Source organism: Dermacentor albipictus, chromosome 9 (genome assembly GCF_038994185.2).
Source record: "Dermacentor albipictus isolate Rhodes 1998 colony chromosome 9, USDA_Dalb.pri_finalv2, whole genome shotgun sequence".
In the NCBI taxonomy this organism is placed as follows: Eukaryota; Metazoa; Arthropoda; class Arachnida; order Ixodida; family Ixodidae; genus Dermacentor; species Dermacentor albipictus.
This window is the reverse complement of record NC_091829.1, coordinates 53,860,192-53,879,608: the sequence shown is the minus strand read 5'-3', so window position 1 is coordinate 53,879,608 and position 19,417 is coordinate 53,860,192. Positions and strand designations below refer to the sequence as shown.

General features: G+C 42.8%; 1 protein-coding gene across 1 annotated transcript in view; it reads right to left on the bottom strand.

Moving 5' to 3' along the window:
• Positions 1-19,417, bottom strand: part of wuho (tRNA (guanine-N(7)-)-methyltransferase non-catalytic subunit wuho) — a 23,138-nt gene extending 3,721 nt beyond the window's left edge. The window contains exons 1-8 of the mRNA XM_070525739.1: positions 19,213-19,417; positions 17,503-17,568; positions 17,151-17,324; positions 12,195-12,354; positions 10,483-10,595; positions 7,425-7,485; positions 4,759-4,931; positions 2,080-2,257 (exon numbers count right to left, since the gene is read on the bottom strand). Of these exons, the coding sequence (XP_070381840.1) occupies positions 2,080-2,257; positions 4,759-4,931; positions 7,425-7,485; positions 10,483-10,595; positions 12,195-12,354; positions 17,151-17,324; positions 17,503-17,568; positions 19,213-19,292 (1,005 nt within the window). The 5' untranslated portion in view covers positions 19,293-19,417. The remainder of the gene's footprint in view (positions 1-2,079; positions 2,258-4,758; positions 4,932-7,424; positions 7,486-10,482; positions 10,596-12,194; positions 12,355-17,150; positions 17,325-17,502; positions 17,569-19,212) is intronic.

Sequence of the window (19,417 nt, the reverse complement as noted above, 5' to 3'; positions counted from 1 at the left end):
TGCTCTCTCTCTGCAGTCGTTTGTTTACGCAGTTATAAAACTGTTTGATAAAGACACCCTAAGGCAGCAAAGAAGCGGTTACAGGATGGGGGTAGGAGGGGCGCCCACTGCTGCTTCACTATTTCTTGCATGTGTGTGCCTGATGGCTGGCATCATGGGCCTCGCATGTTTCGTAACGTCATCACCGACATTGCCTAAGGCATGAACAGCATGAAGGTTTGGAAAGCTGCAGGAAAGTGTAGATGATCTACATTATACGGGACTGCAGGTTCTCTGTTGCATGCAGGAGAGTGATATCTGGCTCACATGTTTACGCCAGCATTGCTCGCAGATCAGAAACATTTCTTTTATTGTGTTCAAAAAGTCTTTCGTTACCCCTTTAATCCTTTAAGTGCCACATCCAAATATGCATCTCACCGCTAATGCGGACTGCTAGCCGTGCTCGAGGTAATTCGTGAATCTGAAACATCTATAGATTTGTTGCGTCATCTACTCAGAAGTTGGTTAGACTAAAATTTGTTTAGTAGCTTTTTTTCATCTTACAACAGATGGCACGATAAAATTGATCAACTGTTGGTGTTGCTCACCTCTCTCGTTATCCGACACAGCGGACCAGCACAAAAAGCCCGCACATATTTTGAACAATAAAGAAAGTGAAGAAGAGGACTTATATGTTAATTACTAGGTGTCTTCAATGGACAATGACAGTGGCGAAGAGGCCATGTTGTCTAAGGAGCATTAATTATCGTAATTACAATCATTCATCAGAATGTCTTAATTTTTGTTTGAATTATCACACAAAGAATATGCACAATGTTCAGCAACAAACTGACAATAAATAGCATTTGAATTTAAAGCCTGCCTATGTGTTACTCGGAGAAAAATTTGGTTTGCTGCACTTCACAAAAAGACCGGACACCCAAAGGTCACTACAAGAAGATCACTTGAGAGCCACAACTTTTCACATGCTTGGTAAAGCACGCTGATCACAGTGCAGTCGCTGTGTTTTTCCTACGTAATGTCTGCTTTGTGTGGCACAAAGCCTTCACCACTGGGCGTGCAGTTGGCTGAAGTGCTCACCACGTGATGCCTATATGTATTGTAATGACTGAACGGATAGGTCAGTTTTTTTACCTGCACTGTGCTTGCCCCTTTGTATCACTACACCAGTGACAGTGAACAGCTGTCTTTGCAGCACTTTGTGTTGATCCTCTCTGCCCTCCACAAGCAAGGGAAGCCCTTGCCTTCTTTATAAATTGTGAAGAAGCACAACGTAATCCTCTCCACACAATGGTGCACAAGGCAGTAGTAAACGAGCAATGAGGTGAAAACGTCAAGTAATACTGGCAGTTTTCTGTTGTACATAGCGTGTAGCACATCATATTGCTATTAGAGGCATCCTTGACATGAAAGAGTATTCTTGCTCTTTGGCATTGGTGTGTAGGTAACTATACTCGCAGACAAATTTCTGTGGTAATGAAGGCAAATAATTCACAAGTAAGAGCATTCTTGAGAAAAGGCTCATATTCTCATCCGCATTACTTTAAACTGGGGAAAAGAAGATGCAAGCATCGTATTTATTTGAATATAAGGAGGTTTTTTTCCCCAGAACCTTCAGCCTCGAAGTCACCGTACGCAAATTATGCCTTTAGGTGTGGCTTCACGGCAGGGCGAATTTCAATAGTGTACTACGGCAACATTCGCCGCGATGCCGTGAAGCCACACCACCAGGCGATATTTTCTTTTCTCGGGTCCTCCAACTGGCACCCTCGCCTTATAATCGAATAAATACGGTATCTACAGCAGCAAAATAAGGCAACACAGAGAACTGAGCATTACATTTGGCTTATTTTTCAGCTTTTTCTCGTTCACGCTTGGGCATATGCGAAACTGTCACACATAGAAGCTGTGCTAACTCAGTATTTCTGAGAAACCAAAAGTGCTGCCAAATGCCAGAATACTTGGCCAGGTAACACACGTGTTCTGCCCTAGTAGTGTTCCCTTCATGGCAATAGAAAATTCTCCACGTGTATAGCCCTGTCCGAGTGGAACAGGGTGTACACCAGTGCAAGGACTCACATTTGACTCTGAGGCGAGTGCAAAAAGTTGCACTGATGGAGGACTGGCGAGAGCCACCCAGAGATGGCCATCTTCATCAAAAGCAATGTCGTCAGGTGAGCATGGAACAGCAAGGCTCTGCAGGCGACTCCAGCCAGCTTTGGGACCCAGCCAGCGTAGCAGAAGCACTTCTGGAATCCTAGGCACAGAATGCAGGACAGCGCTTTCTGAGACCGAATCAGATACGAATCGAACAGCGGCAGAAGCAAAGTGAATTGACTCAAATATCGAATATATATTTTCAAAATAGTTTTCAAATGATAAACAGCCATACCCACCATCGGTCTTCGCATCCTTGTTTATTCACAACATTAGTAAGTTTCTGTCATTAGACTGTACATTATGAAGCATTGTTTACTAAAAGCACGAATGCAGCATTGGAAACAAATATGCAGTTCATTCGCATACCCAGGACCCTTTGCAGATTGCAAGTAATGACGGCTTAAGTGGAAAATTCTGGCTCCCAGAGGGATATTTCATGCTCTACAACGTAGCTTCTTATGCTTTATGCCTACTATGGTGAAAAGGATGGAATTTATTGCTAAGTTGCTGACTTGAACTATCTGAAAACTATTAGAAAAAAAAAATTATATACGAATAGCAACTATTTGATTTGAAGACCGAATCAAACAGAGCAATATTTAATTTGTTATTCAAAATTTTTGAATATTGACAAACCCATACTAAGTTATATTTATTTATATTCACACACTAATTTATTATTGCCCCTATGCCTTATACTGGCACGGAAAGCTGCCAACTGGCAATTGAAATTTGCAGGAGACCCTTTGCTGTCCTGTATGGCACCCTGCTTGTGTTTCCTTCACATAGACCTGACTGGGATTTTTCTTACTTATTATGAGTATACACATGTGCATACTCAGAACGAATATTGGATGTAATGAAGCTATTATTGCACCTAATGTGACTGCGTTATAACAATGTTCGACTTTATACGATCACTTAGTACGATTGATTCTGAACCCAAAAATTTATCTGCACTTGTTCCAGGCCAAGGATTATTTAATTAGTGAAGAAAATCTTAATTAATGCCAATATGTCTCCTGAAAACAAGCTATTCAGTGGAATTAGTGATTTCCTCGGTAGGAAAATTCAGTTTGATCGTCCAAGCATTTGCTCTTATGTTCATATGAAATGCCATCAGTATGTTTTTATCGACAGTGGTTAGATTACTATTGACCATGTGTGGCTACCAGCATAAATTTAACGTTGAAAGTGACCAGACTGCACTGTTCTGTTTCCAGCTTCACTTCAATTTGTAACAGACTAGCAGCTTAATCTCAGTCTCCAAAATGTGGACTTGGGTCCACATAATACTCAAAATGTGGCTGCTAGGCGGTGGCACATTGCATTCTTTTGCGATTACAAGGAAGAGTTCTTCACATTTCAATTATGCTGATGACAAGACGACCTGCCAAAGTTTGCATTCTGACAACTTCAAAACAACAAATTGCACTTGCTGATATTTTGCTCTCACTCAAAACTGTCAACCGGAACTGCATTCTTTTGTCTGTAGCATTTTGTTCACAACGTTGTCTGTGACATGCTCAGTGCATACCAGCTCATTTGTCATTGTTTTCATCTGCAGCAGTATTCTTGCGCAATCTAACAAGATTTTGTGTTACTCTACATGGTATGCTTTGGCATATACAGCTGACAGCGCTTCTAGTACAGTGCCAAGTTTGCTCTCTTCGTACAGCGACAACAATGCTGCCGGCCGTACGCTGCGACGCTCCGGTGCTGCACACGTGAAATCTTGCGAAAGTGATTGCATCCCTGAAAGTGATCGTGCGAGACTGATACCCTGGAGTAACATGCAGAATGTGCCACCAAGAAAACCTGTACAGTTTTCACGAAACAACCTCTCTCTCTGGTTGTGGGAGCAGTTTTCACTTGGTGGAAGCATTGTGCAAGAAATTGAAAAGTAACTAGAGCAAATATGGAATATGTTTAAGGGGAAGCCAGCCAACCAAATCTTTTAGCTACCTTTGAGCTGAAAAGATGCGTGTAAAACACATGTTTGAAGTATAGTATTATGATCATATGAAATATGAACCAAGCCCTTTGCAACGAGCATATTATAACGGGCTTACAACATACCTGGAACAAGAAAGACAGTGGGAATCGTCATATGATACTATCTCTTTCCCATGATACTACCTCCCACATGAGGGTAAACATTAAATTTCTTTCATGAAACAGATATTGCATTGTGTCTTGTTTGATGGTTCAGTGTGGGAGATGCAAGACCTTGCCTACACCACAATGCACAATGTTGTTAACTATTCATGTTAACAGCTAGTCATGTTAACAAGTAACATGAATAGCTAGCAAAATGAAGCAAGCGCAGTCACAGGCCAAGTGAACAGGGGATAGATTAATGCTTTGGAATGAAGGGTTCCAGCTTTCCACGACTGTTGTCGCCTGCTTGCTTTCCATTTCCAAGTCAGAACACCTGCAACGTTGAACAAAATTTGATTTGATTGAAGCTTAGCTTGGCGAGAGAATGCATTTGCTTCTGCGTCTGTGATGACTTGCAGCTTGATAAACCTTTTGCCAGCCCCTGATACGCAATGCCCAGAATTACATGGACGCATGTCATGAACACACATCACGTACCCATCAATGAGGCAGGCCATAGTTGTGCCTATGGGCTGCACAGCTATACGTTTCACGGCAGGCGCCCGTGTGTCAGCCTTCCCTTCAGAGTCTGCCACCTGTTTCTCGATGCTGATGTCATACCGGTGCAGCTGTCGACCAGTCTCTGGGCACCAAGTTCGGATTGTGCCATCCTGGGACATACAAGATGTGCACCCTTATAAGTATACGGGCCACTTTGCACCTTCACCATGTGTGTGTGCGTGTATATATATATGTATATATATATATATATATATATATATATATATATATATATATATATATATATATATATATATATATGAGGAGTTTTTTTTCGAAATGAGCCAAATCCACAAACCGAAACTAGATCAGATAAAACGGTAATGACAAGAAAAACTAGGCAACTTTCTCATAGAAAACCCGTTGCAACGAAATGGGTCAAATAACGCCAGGCGAACGTGTTCGCAGATCGTATTTCGTATCGAAATTGAGCCAGATCCAGCTGTTGCACGGATCAAAATTATCCAAATCCATTTGCCCAATAGGAGAGCGCTTTTGGCGTGACGTCATGTAGCCGTGGCAGTCTCCTTGTCAGTTCCCGCCAAGGAGTTGGTTCCCGCCTGACAGCTCAGTGTGTTTCGTTCGTGTTTTCGCGAGTTCTTCGCTTTTCTGATATCGTTGTTCATGGATTCGGATGGCAATGAAGAGATCGGCGAAAATCTATCCCTAGACGTCGACGACGAAGTGAAAAGAAGCCGCATCACCACCGTAAAAGCAAGAATGCGCCGTTGCCAAAATGCAAAATGCAGTGCACTGCTGCCAATGTTATTATAGCTTTTCTGTCAAGATTACATGATGCCATTCTCGAAAGCCAATTTTAATAAAGTTTTCATAGCAATACCGCCTAAAATCCAGCGTTTCAATTCAATACGAGCCAAATCCAAAGTTCTCACCCTAATATTGGGCATATTTGCCGCATAATTTTTCATTACTTGTGGTTGTAAACTTGCCCTTGCTGACATGTAAAGCAAATCATATAATAGTTTTGATAGCATTGCATTTAGGTCCGGTAACAAATTTTTGCTTTTTTCTCAATTTCGGTTTACGTGGATTTGACCCATTTCGAAAAAAAACTCCTCATATGTCAATAATATTAGAAAATTTGGAATGTTATCAACTATCATATGTTTCAATATTGGTGTACGATTTGAAACTAGGCATTCGAAAATTTTTGAATATTCAACAGTGTACGAATATTTTTAAAAGAATCGCATATTTTGCTTGCTGTGCGGAAGCAAACATGGTTCGTAGCTTTTATTTTTTTCTAAGCTAAGAAAGTGTGTCTAATTTTGTGCTGAATTTTGCAATAATTTCATGCTGCTGGCGAAATTTTGCTTGTAATACACGCTTAGCCATTGGACGTCTAAGCTGTGCAGGAAAGCTGCCTCTCAGTACCAAGTGGCACACGTCTGGGAACAAGGGTTCACTCTTTTACAGGTTCCATCGCCAATACCGAGCTTACTGCTTGACAGCAAATGCGATGAGTGATGACTGGTACAAGGTCAAATGCCTCTGAGTTTACGGGAAATTGATGCAGTATAATAAAGCACAGGTTGGTGAGAACAGCTAATTAGCAGAAATTACTCAATCCTTTAGTATAACGGCTTACTAGCTTAATTTTTTAACTAATGACAATGTAATCGCAATGTTCCATATTGTTAAAGTAAATCAACTTGCTATTAAATGCATGTCCATATCATTATTCGACATACGATTTGACCTACGACGCCAATCCTTTGTATTCGATCCGTATTCAAAAATTTTGATAGTTGCGCACCCTTGTATGTGTATATATATATATATATATATATATATCGAATGTCAAATCGTAAAAAAGTATTATTGCGCTCTTCTTCTCTTACGTCTGTGTCATTTTTGTTGCGCAATAATAGTTGAATAATCATTTGATGACTGCGAACACTCGCCAAAACAACGCTGGCGTGACTAAATGCGCCAGCCTTGAGGAGCGAACGCTTCGTGCTGTCTCTTGCATCAACGAGTGTCCGAAACTTGAGATTAGGTGACCTCCAACACTAAGCTTGCGGAAAGGCAGCACACATGAAGTGACAAGCAATCTTGGCTCGCCTAGTCTTTGCACCCTTCACAGATTACCTCTGAGGTTAGGAACGCCGCCTGCCATCAGTGCCTGAACAATGTGTACAGTTGAATCACGTGCCTGGGCGTCTGTTTCAGCGTTATCGCATGTTTTGTCTATTGTTGTACTGGAACGGAATATTGTTTGGTAGTAGTAGTTTTACACTACAGCACTTGCTCTTTGTTTTGATTTTAAGGTTTTGTACAATGTATGGAATATCCTGAATATCCGGTTGGTTTTTAACACGGCTCTCTTGGCACAGCACCCCAATGCTCTACTCATTAGACCATGGATTACCTCAGGACCTAAGTTGGCGGGAAAACAGAGACATAGGAACATACTAGAAAGTGTTTGAAGCTTCCCAAGAATTGTAATCACATTAACTAAAAGGCTACGTCCGTGTCACTGTACTGGCACAACAACAAATTAGAAGACAATCTACCAACAAGCCTGTTACATCCAGTGGTTACAAGAAAGAAGAAGAATGCATACAAAAACGAGCACTCACTCCAGAGCCAGAAACCAGGAGCTCTGGTGGGCCAGGCAACAATGCGAGGCAGGTCACAAACCTAAGGAAAGAAGATTGAAAATATAATTTGCCAAGACCTGATGCACTTAGAGGCATGAGGCAAACACACGTTGCTAAAAGGCGTCATATTAGAATACTGTTAGATGTACATAAAACCACTCATTTGCACAACTAACCTCCTGAAGTTGGCAAAAGCATATTTCGCAGTAAAAGAGTGATGAAATATGGTTTTCAGTATTACTAATGAAATTAGAGCCTACAGGAGTCAACAGTTGGCTCCAAGAAAACAACAGGCCCTACCACACTGAGCATAGTTTAAGTGTTCAGTTACATTATTCAGTTTTCCCCTTTAGTTACCCCATTCAAGCGTGTTACTTTGTGCATTGGTTCACTTACCCCGTTTAATTCATGTGAGTCATACTAGTACAACTGCGGCCAAATGAATGAATGAATGAATGAATGAATGAATGAATGAATGAATGAATGCCTTATTTATTGATATGTAACTATGACAGACTGGAAATATTGGCAACAAGAACATTACGTTCCCGGCTTGCCCTGCAATGCTGCATCTTGGCCACCAAGCAATAAAGAATGAGGTGCACATCGGTTCACAATGCAGTTCCCAAATAACGCCAATATTCTGCTAATACAGAACAATACCTATGCCTGTAGGGGCTCCTTTAGAATCAGCTTTGCTGCGATAATTCCACTTACATACCGAGCATAGAACTTACCCTGCAGTAATAGTGACATTATGCTAAAGGATACACTTGCCCCAAGTTTCTTTATCATTACTGTTAGTGTGTCATGATTGTTGCAGGTGTTTAAGAGACATCTGGACACTTTCCCACAGGCATCCAATGTAACTATAAGATTGTTGTCGGGTACTTAATTGTTTCCTTACCACTAGAAATGTGTTCACTTTCACTGCTTTTATGTTTGAATGTGTTATATCAAGTTGTAGTGATGGCAACATGTATTGTTACCCATCAAATTATAGCCAAATAACGGGTGTTTTGAATGAACGTAAAGCAGCAATGATTGCTTAGACAGCTTTAGAGAATTCATATGTGAAACTTCAAAGCATCACCTCAAGGAACACAATGAAAGTAATAATTAGCTATTTTTAGTATAAGTTCTGAAAGTATTAAAAAAATGAATATGTACAAAATATGCGCCTGGTTCTTAGTTCCCAAATTTCGTAAGCCATATCATGCAAAAAAATTATTGTGCCAATTTTCTGGCATTAATACTGCCCTACTGATGCTCATGCGATGCGGGAAAGCAGTAGCTTTGAAAATGTGAAAATCGGTAAGTACCTCTTGTACAGGAAGCATTTTTCACTCACTGCAGCAGGCACCTGGTTTGTTTTTTACTGCATTCTTTAGGCTCGCGAAGCAATGACTGACAGGTCAGGGAGCATGCATAAGCCGCCTCCTACTTGATCATAGTGTTCGATCAACATTTCTGTGCAAGCAAGCTGGTTGACTGCGCATTATAGTGGCGTTGGAGCCACCATGTGGTTTGTTCAGTTCCTGTACTGTATTGCACAATAATGCTCAGTGTTGCACAATATTGTGCAGTAATGAATAATGGCACTTGTACAGGTGGTGTTCAAAATGTAAGAGATTCGGCTGCCAGTCAAGCTTCGGTCGAAGGTCGGTCTGAAATAGACAGCAGGCTTCTGTGCTAGTCAAAGCCCCACACAACGGGAATGTTTGCTCGTAATACTTTGTACATGCCCTGTTGAAAAGCTGATGGGTAAAAGCAACCTATGGTAAGAAAAATAAAGTTGCATTTGATATTAATTGCACACAATTAAGAAAATAACACGCATTCACGAGCATCTATGGTTGTTTTAGGTATCGTTAAAACAGCCTAGATGTCGGATCAGAAAATTAGATGACCCATGAGAACTTTCCGTGTCTTCACTGCTGCTGTCATTTAAAAATGATGTTGCCAAGTCAACCAAAGCACAAATTTTGCGTCATTTTAGTCAGGAAGTACTAGGAGCACTGGAAGCTAGCTTCAACGGTACCAGTTTCATTTTTTCCAGACTCCCCAACCTACTAAAAAGTTACAGTTTCACCCGAAAGGCGAAGCATCTATTGCGATAGCAAATTAGTGAACAGCTATACAAAGTAAGGATAGTAGTTTTATCGGCCGTTATAAACTTATAAACATAGGCATACTAACTAAATTAACAAGCATGGCGTTCATTCATTTAATCGTTCTTATTCACCCCCATCCCATACCCCTGTATGCCCTGAGGCATTTACCCTCGCATTAAAAAAAAAAAAAGCATGGCGTCACGTGTGCACAAGAAAACATGAAGAATGCATCTCACTCAATGATCATGAAAACTCGCTGTCAAAACACTGGAGTGAGGAAGCATGGCAGCAGCGAGCGAACTGACCTTTGTGCTGCGTCTCACATCAACATGAAATGAGCCGCGAAAAAACAGCACATGGCGGACTCTGTCCCCATCGTAGATTACTTTCAAGATACAGTGGCCGGCCGGCCAGAGTAGAACATGCCCCCCTTCCCTCCACCACCACCAATGGAGCCTTGCGTGCGAATGAAGATGGCGTGCTTCCTCCCTGCTTCCCTCCCTTGCATGTGCAAAATTTAGCCATGATAGCTGGATCATCCTCGCAGGATTTCACTGGCACATACAGCATACGGTGCGGGGCGCCAATTTTATCGCCCTTGGACTTTATACGGAACCTCACAGAAATGAAGACTGCAGAAATATGCCTTAAGTGTCCATATAATTGCAACTGCAATAAAATGGTCAACTCTAACAAATAGTTAAAGTTCAGTTGTCCTTTCAGACGGTGCGTGATGTTGCTTGTAGAAATATCCCAACGGAAATATTTAACAGGACATAGAAAACTTTTCATCAAACTGATTGATTTTTATAGGCCCGGAAAAGAAACAGTTAACAGCTTTCCAATGTTCACGTGAGAAAATGACCTCTGTAAAAACCAGCCAAGGCGTATCTAACAAAACAGTGTCTCCAGGCAGCACATACTGTGTGTGGCCAAGGCAGAAGGTACGAATGTTGTAGCAGTTTGGATGGCATGACACTTGGATCTTCTCGTCCCGATCCGAGACTGCCAGGAAGCTGTCTCGCTCACCTATGATCTGCAAAAGAAGAGGAATCAAAAGTTTAAAAAATTGAATTGAGCACACACGGGGGATTCATGGCTGCAATTCAATGGGGCTATTCTTTTTCTAACCTAAACTTCATGCAGGCTTGTGAAGACGTCTAGAGCCAGGCAGAAGCTATGATGCTCTTGCTGCACTTGCCTGAGTGGTTTGCAGCCAATTAAGGAATTGTCTACATTAAGGTAATTAATTAAGGCACCTCCCTTGAGAAGAGTAGGCAGGCGTTGTGCCCCTTCCAGTGGCAGTTGCCAGCCTGCTCCTCGCTTTCCCTTTCCTGTTAACTGTGTATATGTGTTCAAAACAAATAATAATAATAATAATAATAATAATAATAATAATAATAATAATAATAATAATAATAATAAGGCGTTGTCTTCTACATAAGCAGACAAGAAGTGTCTGGCTACATACTAAGGCTGAGTTCACACCTACTGCAAACACTAAAAGCCAATGAAGTACTAGTTTTCTTTCAACAAATTGCAGCATACTCTAGAGCTACAGACATCGCAAATGTGCAGCTCACTAACACAACTTTTCTATGCAAATACAGCAGTGCTGAGTCTGAAACAGCCTTTTCATATAGCGTCATCCGTGATGACAATTACTTTATCTCCTTTGAAGATAAGGTCACCTTCCTTTGTGACACATGGTCATGCCAGCACCTCGCTACCACCTCTGCAGCAAACCTTCATTGTCATCTCCATAGATGTGTACCCACAGCATTAACGGTTGCAGACAAAATGTTGCTTTGCTTTTGCAACGTCTGTTCATTTCCTGTCAACACGCACCAAAACGGTGGTGCAGAAAGTGTAGTTTTTCAGCCTGAACTTCTGCTATAAGAAATGGCTTTGTGTAGGTAGCTGGAGCTACGCTTCTTTTTGTGCACCGACTATAAGTAATGGCGCAATTCTGCACTAGCTGCACTTATGTGGTCACCGATAGCCGTGTGCTTCTTGATTACTAAGGAAAACCCCAGAAATTGTTCCTTGCTTGTATCGCTGCCAGTAACCTCTCATTGCATATACTCCCTGCGACACTTGCTGCTCGCATACTGAGATCTCAGAAAAGATGATCCCATCTGTTTTGTTTAACTGTCTTCCCTTTTTCTGTTGTCAAAGTGTGCCTATAAAGGATCCCTAAACTATAGTACGAGGTTACTAATCTAGACTGGCAAATGATGTTTCAGCAATTTAACATAGGCCAGCCTCATTGTCAGTAGACACATGATACATCAGGAAACATTACAGGGAAGAAAAAAGAAAATGCAGAACCTAAGGTTCCTCCACTAAGTTATCACTTGAAGATGTCTGGACAGAACCAGTTGACTGTTTGGTCATAAAAAGTGATTACACAGCTGTGTTCAAAAGTAAGCAAAGGCTAAGCCTACAGCCTTTGGTGCATAGAAAAACACCAAGATGAAGAGTATACATGTGTGTCACTCGTTACCTCTTCAAACAGGAGCATGAGACATGAAACAAGGAATCGCCACGGCATGTCTTCACTCAGTAACGGCACACGTTAGGATAGCCTTGCAGCTATGGAATTGAAGTCATCGTGTTCAGAGAAAAGGCCTACCATGTCAAGGACCATGGAGAGGCGGCCAATGATGGCCTCACCCCTGGAATCTTCCGGATCGTCAAAGTGGAAGGAATAGACATCACCAGAGCGGTCTGCCACAAGAATGGTGTCTTTGGTGGTGCACATCCGGACCTGAACACATTTGCGTACCACACACCTGCAAGACGAAAGATGAAAATTGATGAAATGAGAGAGAAGGAAATTTCTAGTACTCTTCCCTAATGCTATAAAATAGTTAAGATTGGTTGAGTACATTTTAAAAATTCTATTTGCAGTTCTTTGATGATGATAGTTGTAGTGTTCCTAACTAGAACGGCAACAGAAATGACATCATCTAAGTGAGACGGGTGTCGTCCGCCATTTTATTCCAACTTCTTCCTTCTCACTTCTCCCCTAGCACCTTCCTTCGTCTTCTTTCATGCGTCCAGCGCAGACCGCTTCACTCTTCCGGATTTCTTTTAATTACACCTCCTGGGGTAATACTTGAATACGTTTCCAATAGCGGCGCACTCCGTTTGGCCCGAGGCTCCGGCGTACCAGACATTCTTCAATATTCCATGCTGGCATGCAGTCTTAATAACTTGAAATGGTCCGCAATATTTTGAATTTGAGGGCACAGCTCCTTTCCTTACAAGGACATAGTCTCCAGGCTGTATGTCCGGTATCTCGCTACTGTGCCTTTTATCAAAGTTTCGCTTCATGCGGCGCCTGTAGATCTCCTGTTCTTTGACAGTTTTCCTTACTTCCGCAAGTTCGAGGTTCTCTAGGAGACCTAGCTCACGATCTGCAGGAAGTATGGGCGCTGTACCTGAAGTTACAAAATGAGGGCTGCAGCCTAAACTCGTGGTGTATGATCTGTTGTGATGCTTCACAGCGGCCTCGAGACAGCACTTCCAGCCACCGGCAAAGTCTGGATACATCTTCAGATACTGTTTGATGTCTCGTATGGCACGTTCCGCTAGGCCGTTTGCTGCCGGGTGGTATGGAGAAGAATACTTTATCATGATGCCGTGCTCCTGGGCCCACTTTGATAATTTGGCACTCCGAAAAGCCGGCCCGTTGTCGCAGACGAGCGTCTTTGTGTGTTTAAAACACTCAGCTTTGAGGAGGTCTATTACGCTGTTTGCGTCTTCTTTGCCAGCTTTAGCCGCAATCGTCCGTGTGCACTCATCTATGGAGAGCAAGAAAGCTTGCGTTCGCTTGACTCCTTCCCCCTTCTTTTTGAGCTCCGCGAAGTCCAAATGAATTACTTCGAACGGGATGCTTGAATATTCAGGGTTTGTCATAACGTCTGTCGATTGCTTGAATTTAACTTTGTTCACCTGGCAGAGGTGGCATGTGCGGATGTAATGGCTGATGTCGTTTTTCATGCCCGGCCATGTGAATCTCATGAGCAATTTCTTATAAGTGCGCCAGAAGCCATCATGTCCACCCGATTCAGGGGTGTCGTGGTATAGATGAAGAATCCTTGGAATCATAGTTGGTGGTACGTGATACCTTCCATTGATAAACTGGAGCTCTTCTGTACCTTCCCATAGCTTAATATGATTGATTGTATCGGGATTATTGCTTGATTCCTGTACAAGTAATCTTGATAGTGCGTCAGCGTCAGTGAGGAGTGGGCCAGGATGGTGCGAAATTACGAAATCAAATTGTTGCAGATAGTTCACCCATCTAGCAATGCGGCCTCTTGACTGGGCCATGCTCAGAAGTTGAGTCAATGCTTGATGGTCCGTGAAAAGTATGAATTTGGCACCTTCCAGGTAAGTACGAAAGTACTGCACAGCTTTTAAGACGGCCAGAGCTTCCTTTTCTGTGGTACAGTAATTGATTTCGGCGGGTTTCAGGGTATAGCTGTAGTACCCCACGACGTAGTGTTTGGTTTGATCAGCTTGTTTGGATGGCTTCTGGTATAGAACTGCACCGGTAGCATAATGTGATGCGTCCGTGTTCAGCACGAAAGGCAAGGAAAAATCCGGTATTCGCAAGATGGGGTCCGACGATATTAGTTTTACAAGCTCACGATAGACAGCTTCGCACTTCTCGTCCCAATGAAAAGGCACGTCTTTCTGAGTTAAACGTGTGAGGCACCTTGTTCTCAGTGCGTAGTCTTTGATAAACGCCCGGAAGTGTCCTGCAAGGCCAAGAAAAACGCGCAGGGAGTGCACATCATAAGGCTTTACCAGCTTGGAGATTCTCTCTACCGATTCTTGCTTGGTGCTTTTAGTCTGTCCATCAAACACCCTGCCAAGAAATACTACGGTATCTTGAAAGAACGCACTTTTCTTGAAGTTGACTTTGAGTTGGGCAAGACTGAGGGCATGAAGAACTTTTGAAAGATGACTACGGTGTTCGTCCTTTGTCTTTGAGTAGATGATGATGTCGTCGATGTACACATTGCAAAATGTGCCCAGGTAAGGTTTCAGAATGTCCGTCATAATCTTCTGAAACCACGCAGGGGAGTTTTTCCAACCAAATGGTAGGCGGTTGTACTCAAACAAGTCAAATGGGGTTATGAACGCGGTGTACTTCTTCGTTTCTTCACTTAGTGGAATCTGCCAAAAGCCCTTGCAGAGATCTATTCGTGAAAACCAATGGCAACCACCGGTTTCGTCAATGATGTCGTCGATTCTTGGCATTGGATAAGGTATCAATTCAGTTTGACGATTGAGAGCCCGGTAGTCTGTGCAGAGGCGGAATGTCCCGTCTTCTTTAGGTGCAATAGTGATAGGAGAAGCAAATGGGGATACAGAAGGCCGGATGATACCTGCGTCTAACATTTCTTGCAACTCCTTTTTCAGCCACACCTTTTTATCTCTGGACATATTATAGGGGGTTCTACGAACCACTGTTTTATCTGCGAGCTCGAAAGGAACGACATGGGATTTCATTGCTGGAGGGTAGCTTCCTATGCATATAAGCTCTGGGTACTTAGTCTTGATGTCTTCGTGGTGAAAAATTAGCCTTGATACACTAGGTTCTTCACCAGGGTCTTCTGTTCTTATCGTGTCTTTGGCCATTACCTTGTCATCCCAATAGAGGTTCATCTTAAGTTTTTTCATGTCTGGACGGGACAAAAGAAAATCGTAGGTGACATTGGGGATGGCCAATACGTCACTGGTAATAGCATTTCCTTGAAATTCAATAGCCAGGGTTACCCATTCGCTATGCATGGTCACTGACCCATCATAGGCTTGGACACGCAATGTTCTACCAGCGTGCAGACGACTGGCATCCACTCGAGTCTTGTTGATAATAGATACCGAAGCTCCACTGTCAACGAGAGCTTTCACTTCAATGCCATCTACCTTAATGGGGGCGTACAATAAGCTTGACGACACCAAATATACTGTCTCAGTGAAGCTCTTTTTCTGGGGCTTGTGATGCACGGTAGACAGATTATGTGGAAGTAGGTTGCCGTGAACTGCGGTAATTGGTTCTTCACCATCCTCACAGTCATGATTTACGCTTCCCAGAGATTTGTTTATGAAGCTGTGTTCACATTCAGTTGACGGCAACGACTCTAGATTGGAATCAAGTTGCTTTGTTCTACCATCTGGCTGTCTTCTCGATGTAATTCTTGGCACTGAGGTCTGTAGAAAGTTCAGAAGGTCATCAAACGTTCTTGGACCTTTGAGCTGGACATGACTACGGATCTCGATACACAACCCTTGCGTTATCAAAGCTACAACAGCAGAAGACGACAGCTTCGGTTCTGCAGAATACAACAGGCGACGCTTCTCAAGACAGTACTCAAGCAGAGAGCCACCTGTATAACTGAACCGCAGTGCCGCATCCCATCTTTCTACTGCGTTGCCTTCGAAAGCCCCTAAAAAGTTGCTTTTCCACAGTTCCCAACATGTTGTTCCATAATCCATGAGTTGCACATCATACCATTTTCTGGCTATACCGCCCAAATAGCGGCGCATATGCAAAATCTTTGTGTCGTCGGAGTGCCACAGATTCTTGTCACAGGCGTACTCGAAAAAACACAGCCAGTAGTGTGCATTTTGCGATTTTCCTTCAAAAACATCTGGTTCAACAATACTTCGTGCTGACTGCTCTCGACTAAGCGCTTGGACGAAAGTTCTCATTATTTCGATCTGTTGTATAATGTTTCTTTGCAGTTCCATAACACTCAAGTCTAGGCTCACCTTCCCGGCAGGCGTTTCCTCTTTGAGGGTGCCACGTCGTATGGGTTCCAGAACGAGTTCGCTCAGTGTCTGCAGTTGTAGATTCACTGTCACCGATCCTGTTTGCACGAGGGCTTGGCGGCTGATTGCAGCTTGTTGCAGTACCACGTTGATCAGCGCGGTAGAACTAACTTCAAGAGGAAGGTCCGTCGCTGGCTCACCGTGCACTTGGTATCGGGTGAACACAACAGACTCTGATGACGCCTGGTCGACGAAAAACGTCACCCGCATCGCTGGTCTTCGAAAACTGTCGGCTGCGCCAAAATGTAGCGTTCCTAACTAGAACGGCAACAGAAATGACATCATCTAAGTGAGACGGGTGTCGTCCGCCATTTTATTCCAACTTCTTCCTTCTCACTTCTCCCCTAGCACCTTCCTTCGTCTTCTTTCATGCGTCCAGCGCAGACCGCTTCAATAGTTATGAAGACAAAGGCCAAAATTTCCTTTTCAAATGCCACAGATATTGTGGTATGTTTGAGTATTTGGGCTATCTTTTGAATACAATGCAACCATTTATTTAGTAGATGGCTAACTAGCCCATACCAAAGTTCTGTCAAAACAATCTGAAAGTCTCAAATTAAAAGCCTGCTCTGTAGTGCCTTGCGCTCAGCTCATGTAAAGAAAAGAGAGGCTAATAGCACAACTTAACTGTGCATGAATACTGTGGCCAGCAGAAGCCACACCAAGCAAGTCCTTGCATTCTTATTCGTAACGCTGTAACGGAATCACATATGCGAAATGCATCCTTGTGTATACCAACCTCTGGAAAATGGCTTCCCAGTTTCCGGGACTGTGCCGCTTCCAGACGACGAGCCTCTTTGAGTGAGTTACTGCCATGAAGTATGTCGAACAAGGTGAAAAATTGGCACAGGAAAAACCAGGTTCCTCCTCCTTGTCTTTCTTTCCTGACGATTTGCTGTCTTCTTCCTCTTCACTAGAATGAAAACAAAAAAAAAAGAAAAAGAAAACATGAAAACACCAGTTGATTTCTTTCTTTTTTTTTGGTACAGTGGCACTGAGGCAAACATAACTGCTCTAACAACACGTTTTCATCCACTCTACTAAGCCAGCCAATGAGCATCATTAGGCCACGATCTTTACACAAACGTTACCTGTGTTGGCCAGAATATTCGCCAGTCTCCCCTGGAATGGCGAGCTGTACTTTGGAAAAGCCACCACTGCGAGAAGGAAAGCAAGTGTCACGGGCATAATCGTCAACTACAGGGGGGCAGGCGTACTCTTGCCCCTCCCAAACTTGTTCATGGGGGGGGGGGAGGGAGGGGTAGAGAGAGAGAAGTTTAGGCAGCCCCAATTAGTGGCTGCATTTTGTTATGGACAGGTAGTATACTGCTGTGATCTTACCACACAGTAGGATTCACAGCTCTCTCCGGATGCGTCATAACAACATACACAGAGTCATCAACAAAACTTACCTACATAAAGTGCAAACAGAGGTGACTTTCGTTTTTCTTGTATTCTACTGAATGTGGAGGTAAAACTTGTATTTGTGGCTGTAGACAGGTATACACGCACTGCAAAAAGTAGAATTGTTTTTTGCCAGGCCATATGTTATGGACCTTTCAATGAATCATACTATTTATTGGTGTTCTTGTGGGTGAAGTGCTTTAGAAAGCGCCAAGTTGCAGCATATTATTGAGTATGAAGCAAGGGCCAAATGTACCTGTTAGGTATTTTTTTTTTGGTGGTTACGCATTATTATCGATTGCTACAGGGTTCTTTTATGTGTTCGCATTAGGAGTGTCAAAGTGAGAAATGAGGGCATATGTGTGCAGGGTGGGAAGCCGGTTATGAGGTAGAGCTGCATGTATGTATGTACATATACAGGGTGATCATTTTTAAGTTTTGCAGAATTTTCAAAATTGCCTGCTGCAACTAGCATGATTCTAATCCTTGAACTGGATTATTCAGAAAGGCGGGCACAAAATAAATCGAAACACATATTCAACAAATTAACAAAAATTCACTAGTTAACTTCATTAACTATATTACGGAACATATTGCAATTTACGAATTGGAGCCGGTGAGTTTGCAAGGCGCGTCCATTAGGAATTAATTTTCAGAATGACACCAGTTTGGATCGAGGCATGCGCCATCATACTCGCCGTAAAAATGCATTGTTCCACTTACTTTTTAAACAAAATGTTCTTTTATGCATTGAAGCACTAAAGGAACTGGAACGCCCGTATATTTCGTCCCACAATTTTGGACATAATATATCGAAACTGGTGTCCTGTATCCAGGACCCCTGTCGCATTTACCGCTAAATGACCATTAATTTTTTTTTTGTAAAAGGGAATGAGACAAGCGTAGATAAACCTGTAAATTTTGATCACAACTACGATTGACTTTGTGCGTGTGTGTGCCTTTCTCAATCAACAGTTAGTTCAGCTTCTAAACAGGAGCCCCTACCCCCCGGGGGAAATGGGAACGCAACGTCTTCAGTCACGATAGTATGCCCAAAGTTGACACAGTTAAAATGTGAAATTAAGACTTTTTTGGCTAACAGTATCACTATTCCACTCCTATTTATAACAGATTATTACCAACAAACTTCAGTAAGAGCGGCTGTTGGAAGTTGGGCACGTATAGTAACGATGTTTCACCTGTTACACGACGGCTCCCGCAACAAAACGACACAGGAACAGAAACGCTGATCATGTAGTCTTACTCTAACATTAACTTGCAGCCTCCTGTGACTTTCTTACGCCGAAGCTGTCGTAAACGAGGACAAAATGTGCCGTTCACCCAGGTCACAAGCCACGCAAAATCGTCGTGCGCCGTCACGCACATGTAACACGTACCCGTCTTTCGTTTCATATATGTACACCAAGTCGACGCACACCAGCGCGATCCTGTTGTTCATGCACCGTATGAAGGCCATTCTCGAATGGCAAGTAGGGTTATATAAATGTAATTTTCTCTTAATTCAACTGACACTAACGCATGACTGACATGAGCAGAAGCTATGACGATATGCGGTTCTGTTTTCGCCAAGCGCGCGGCCAT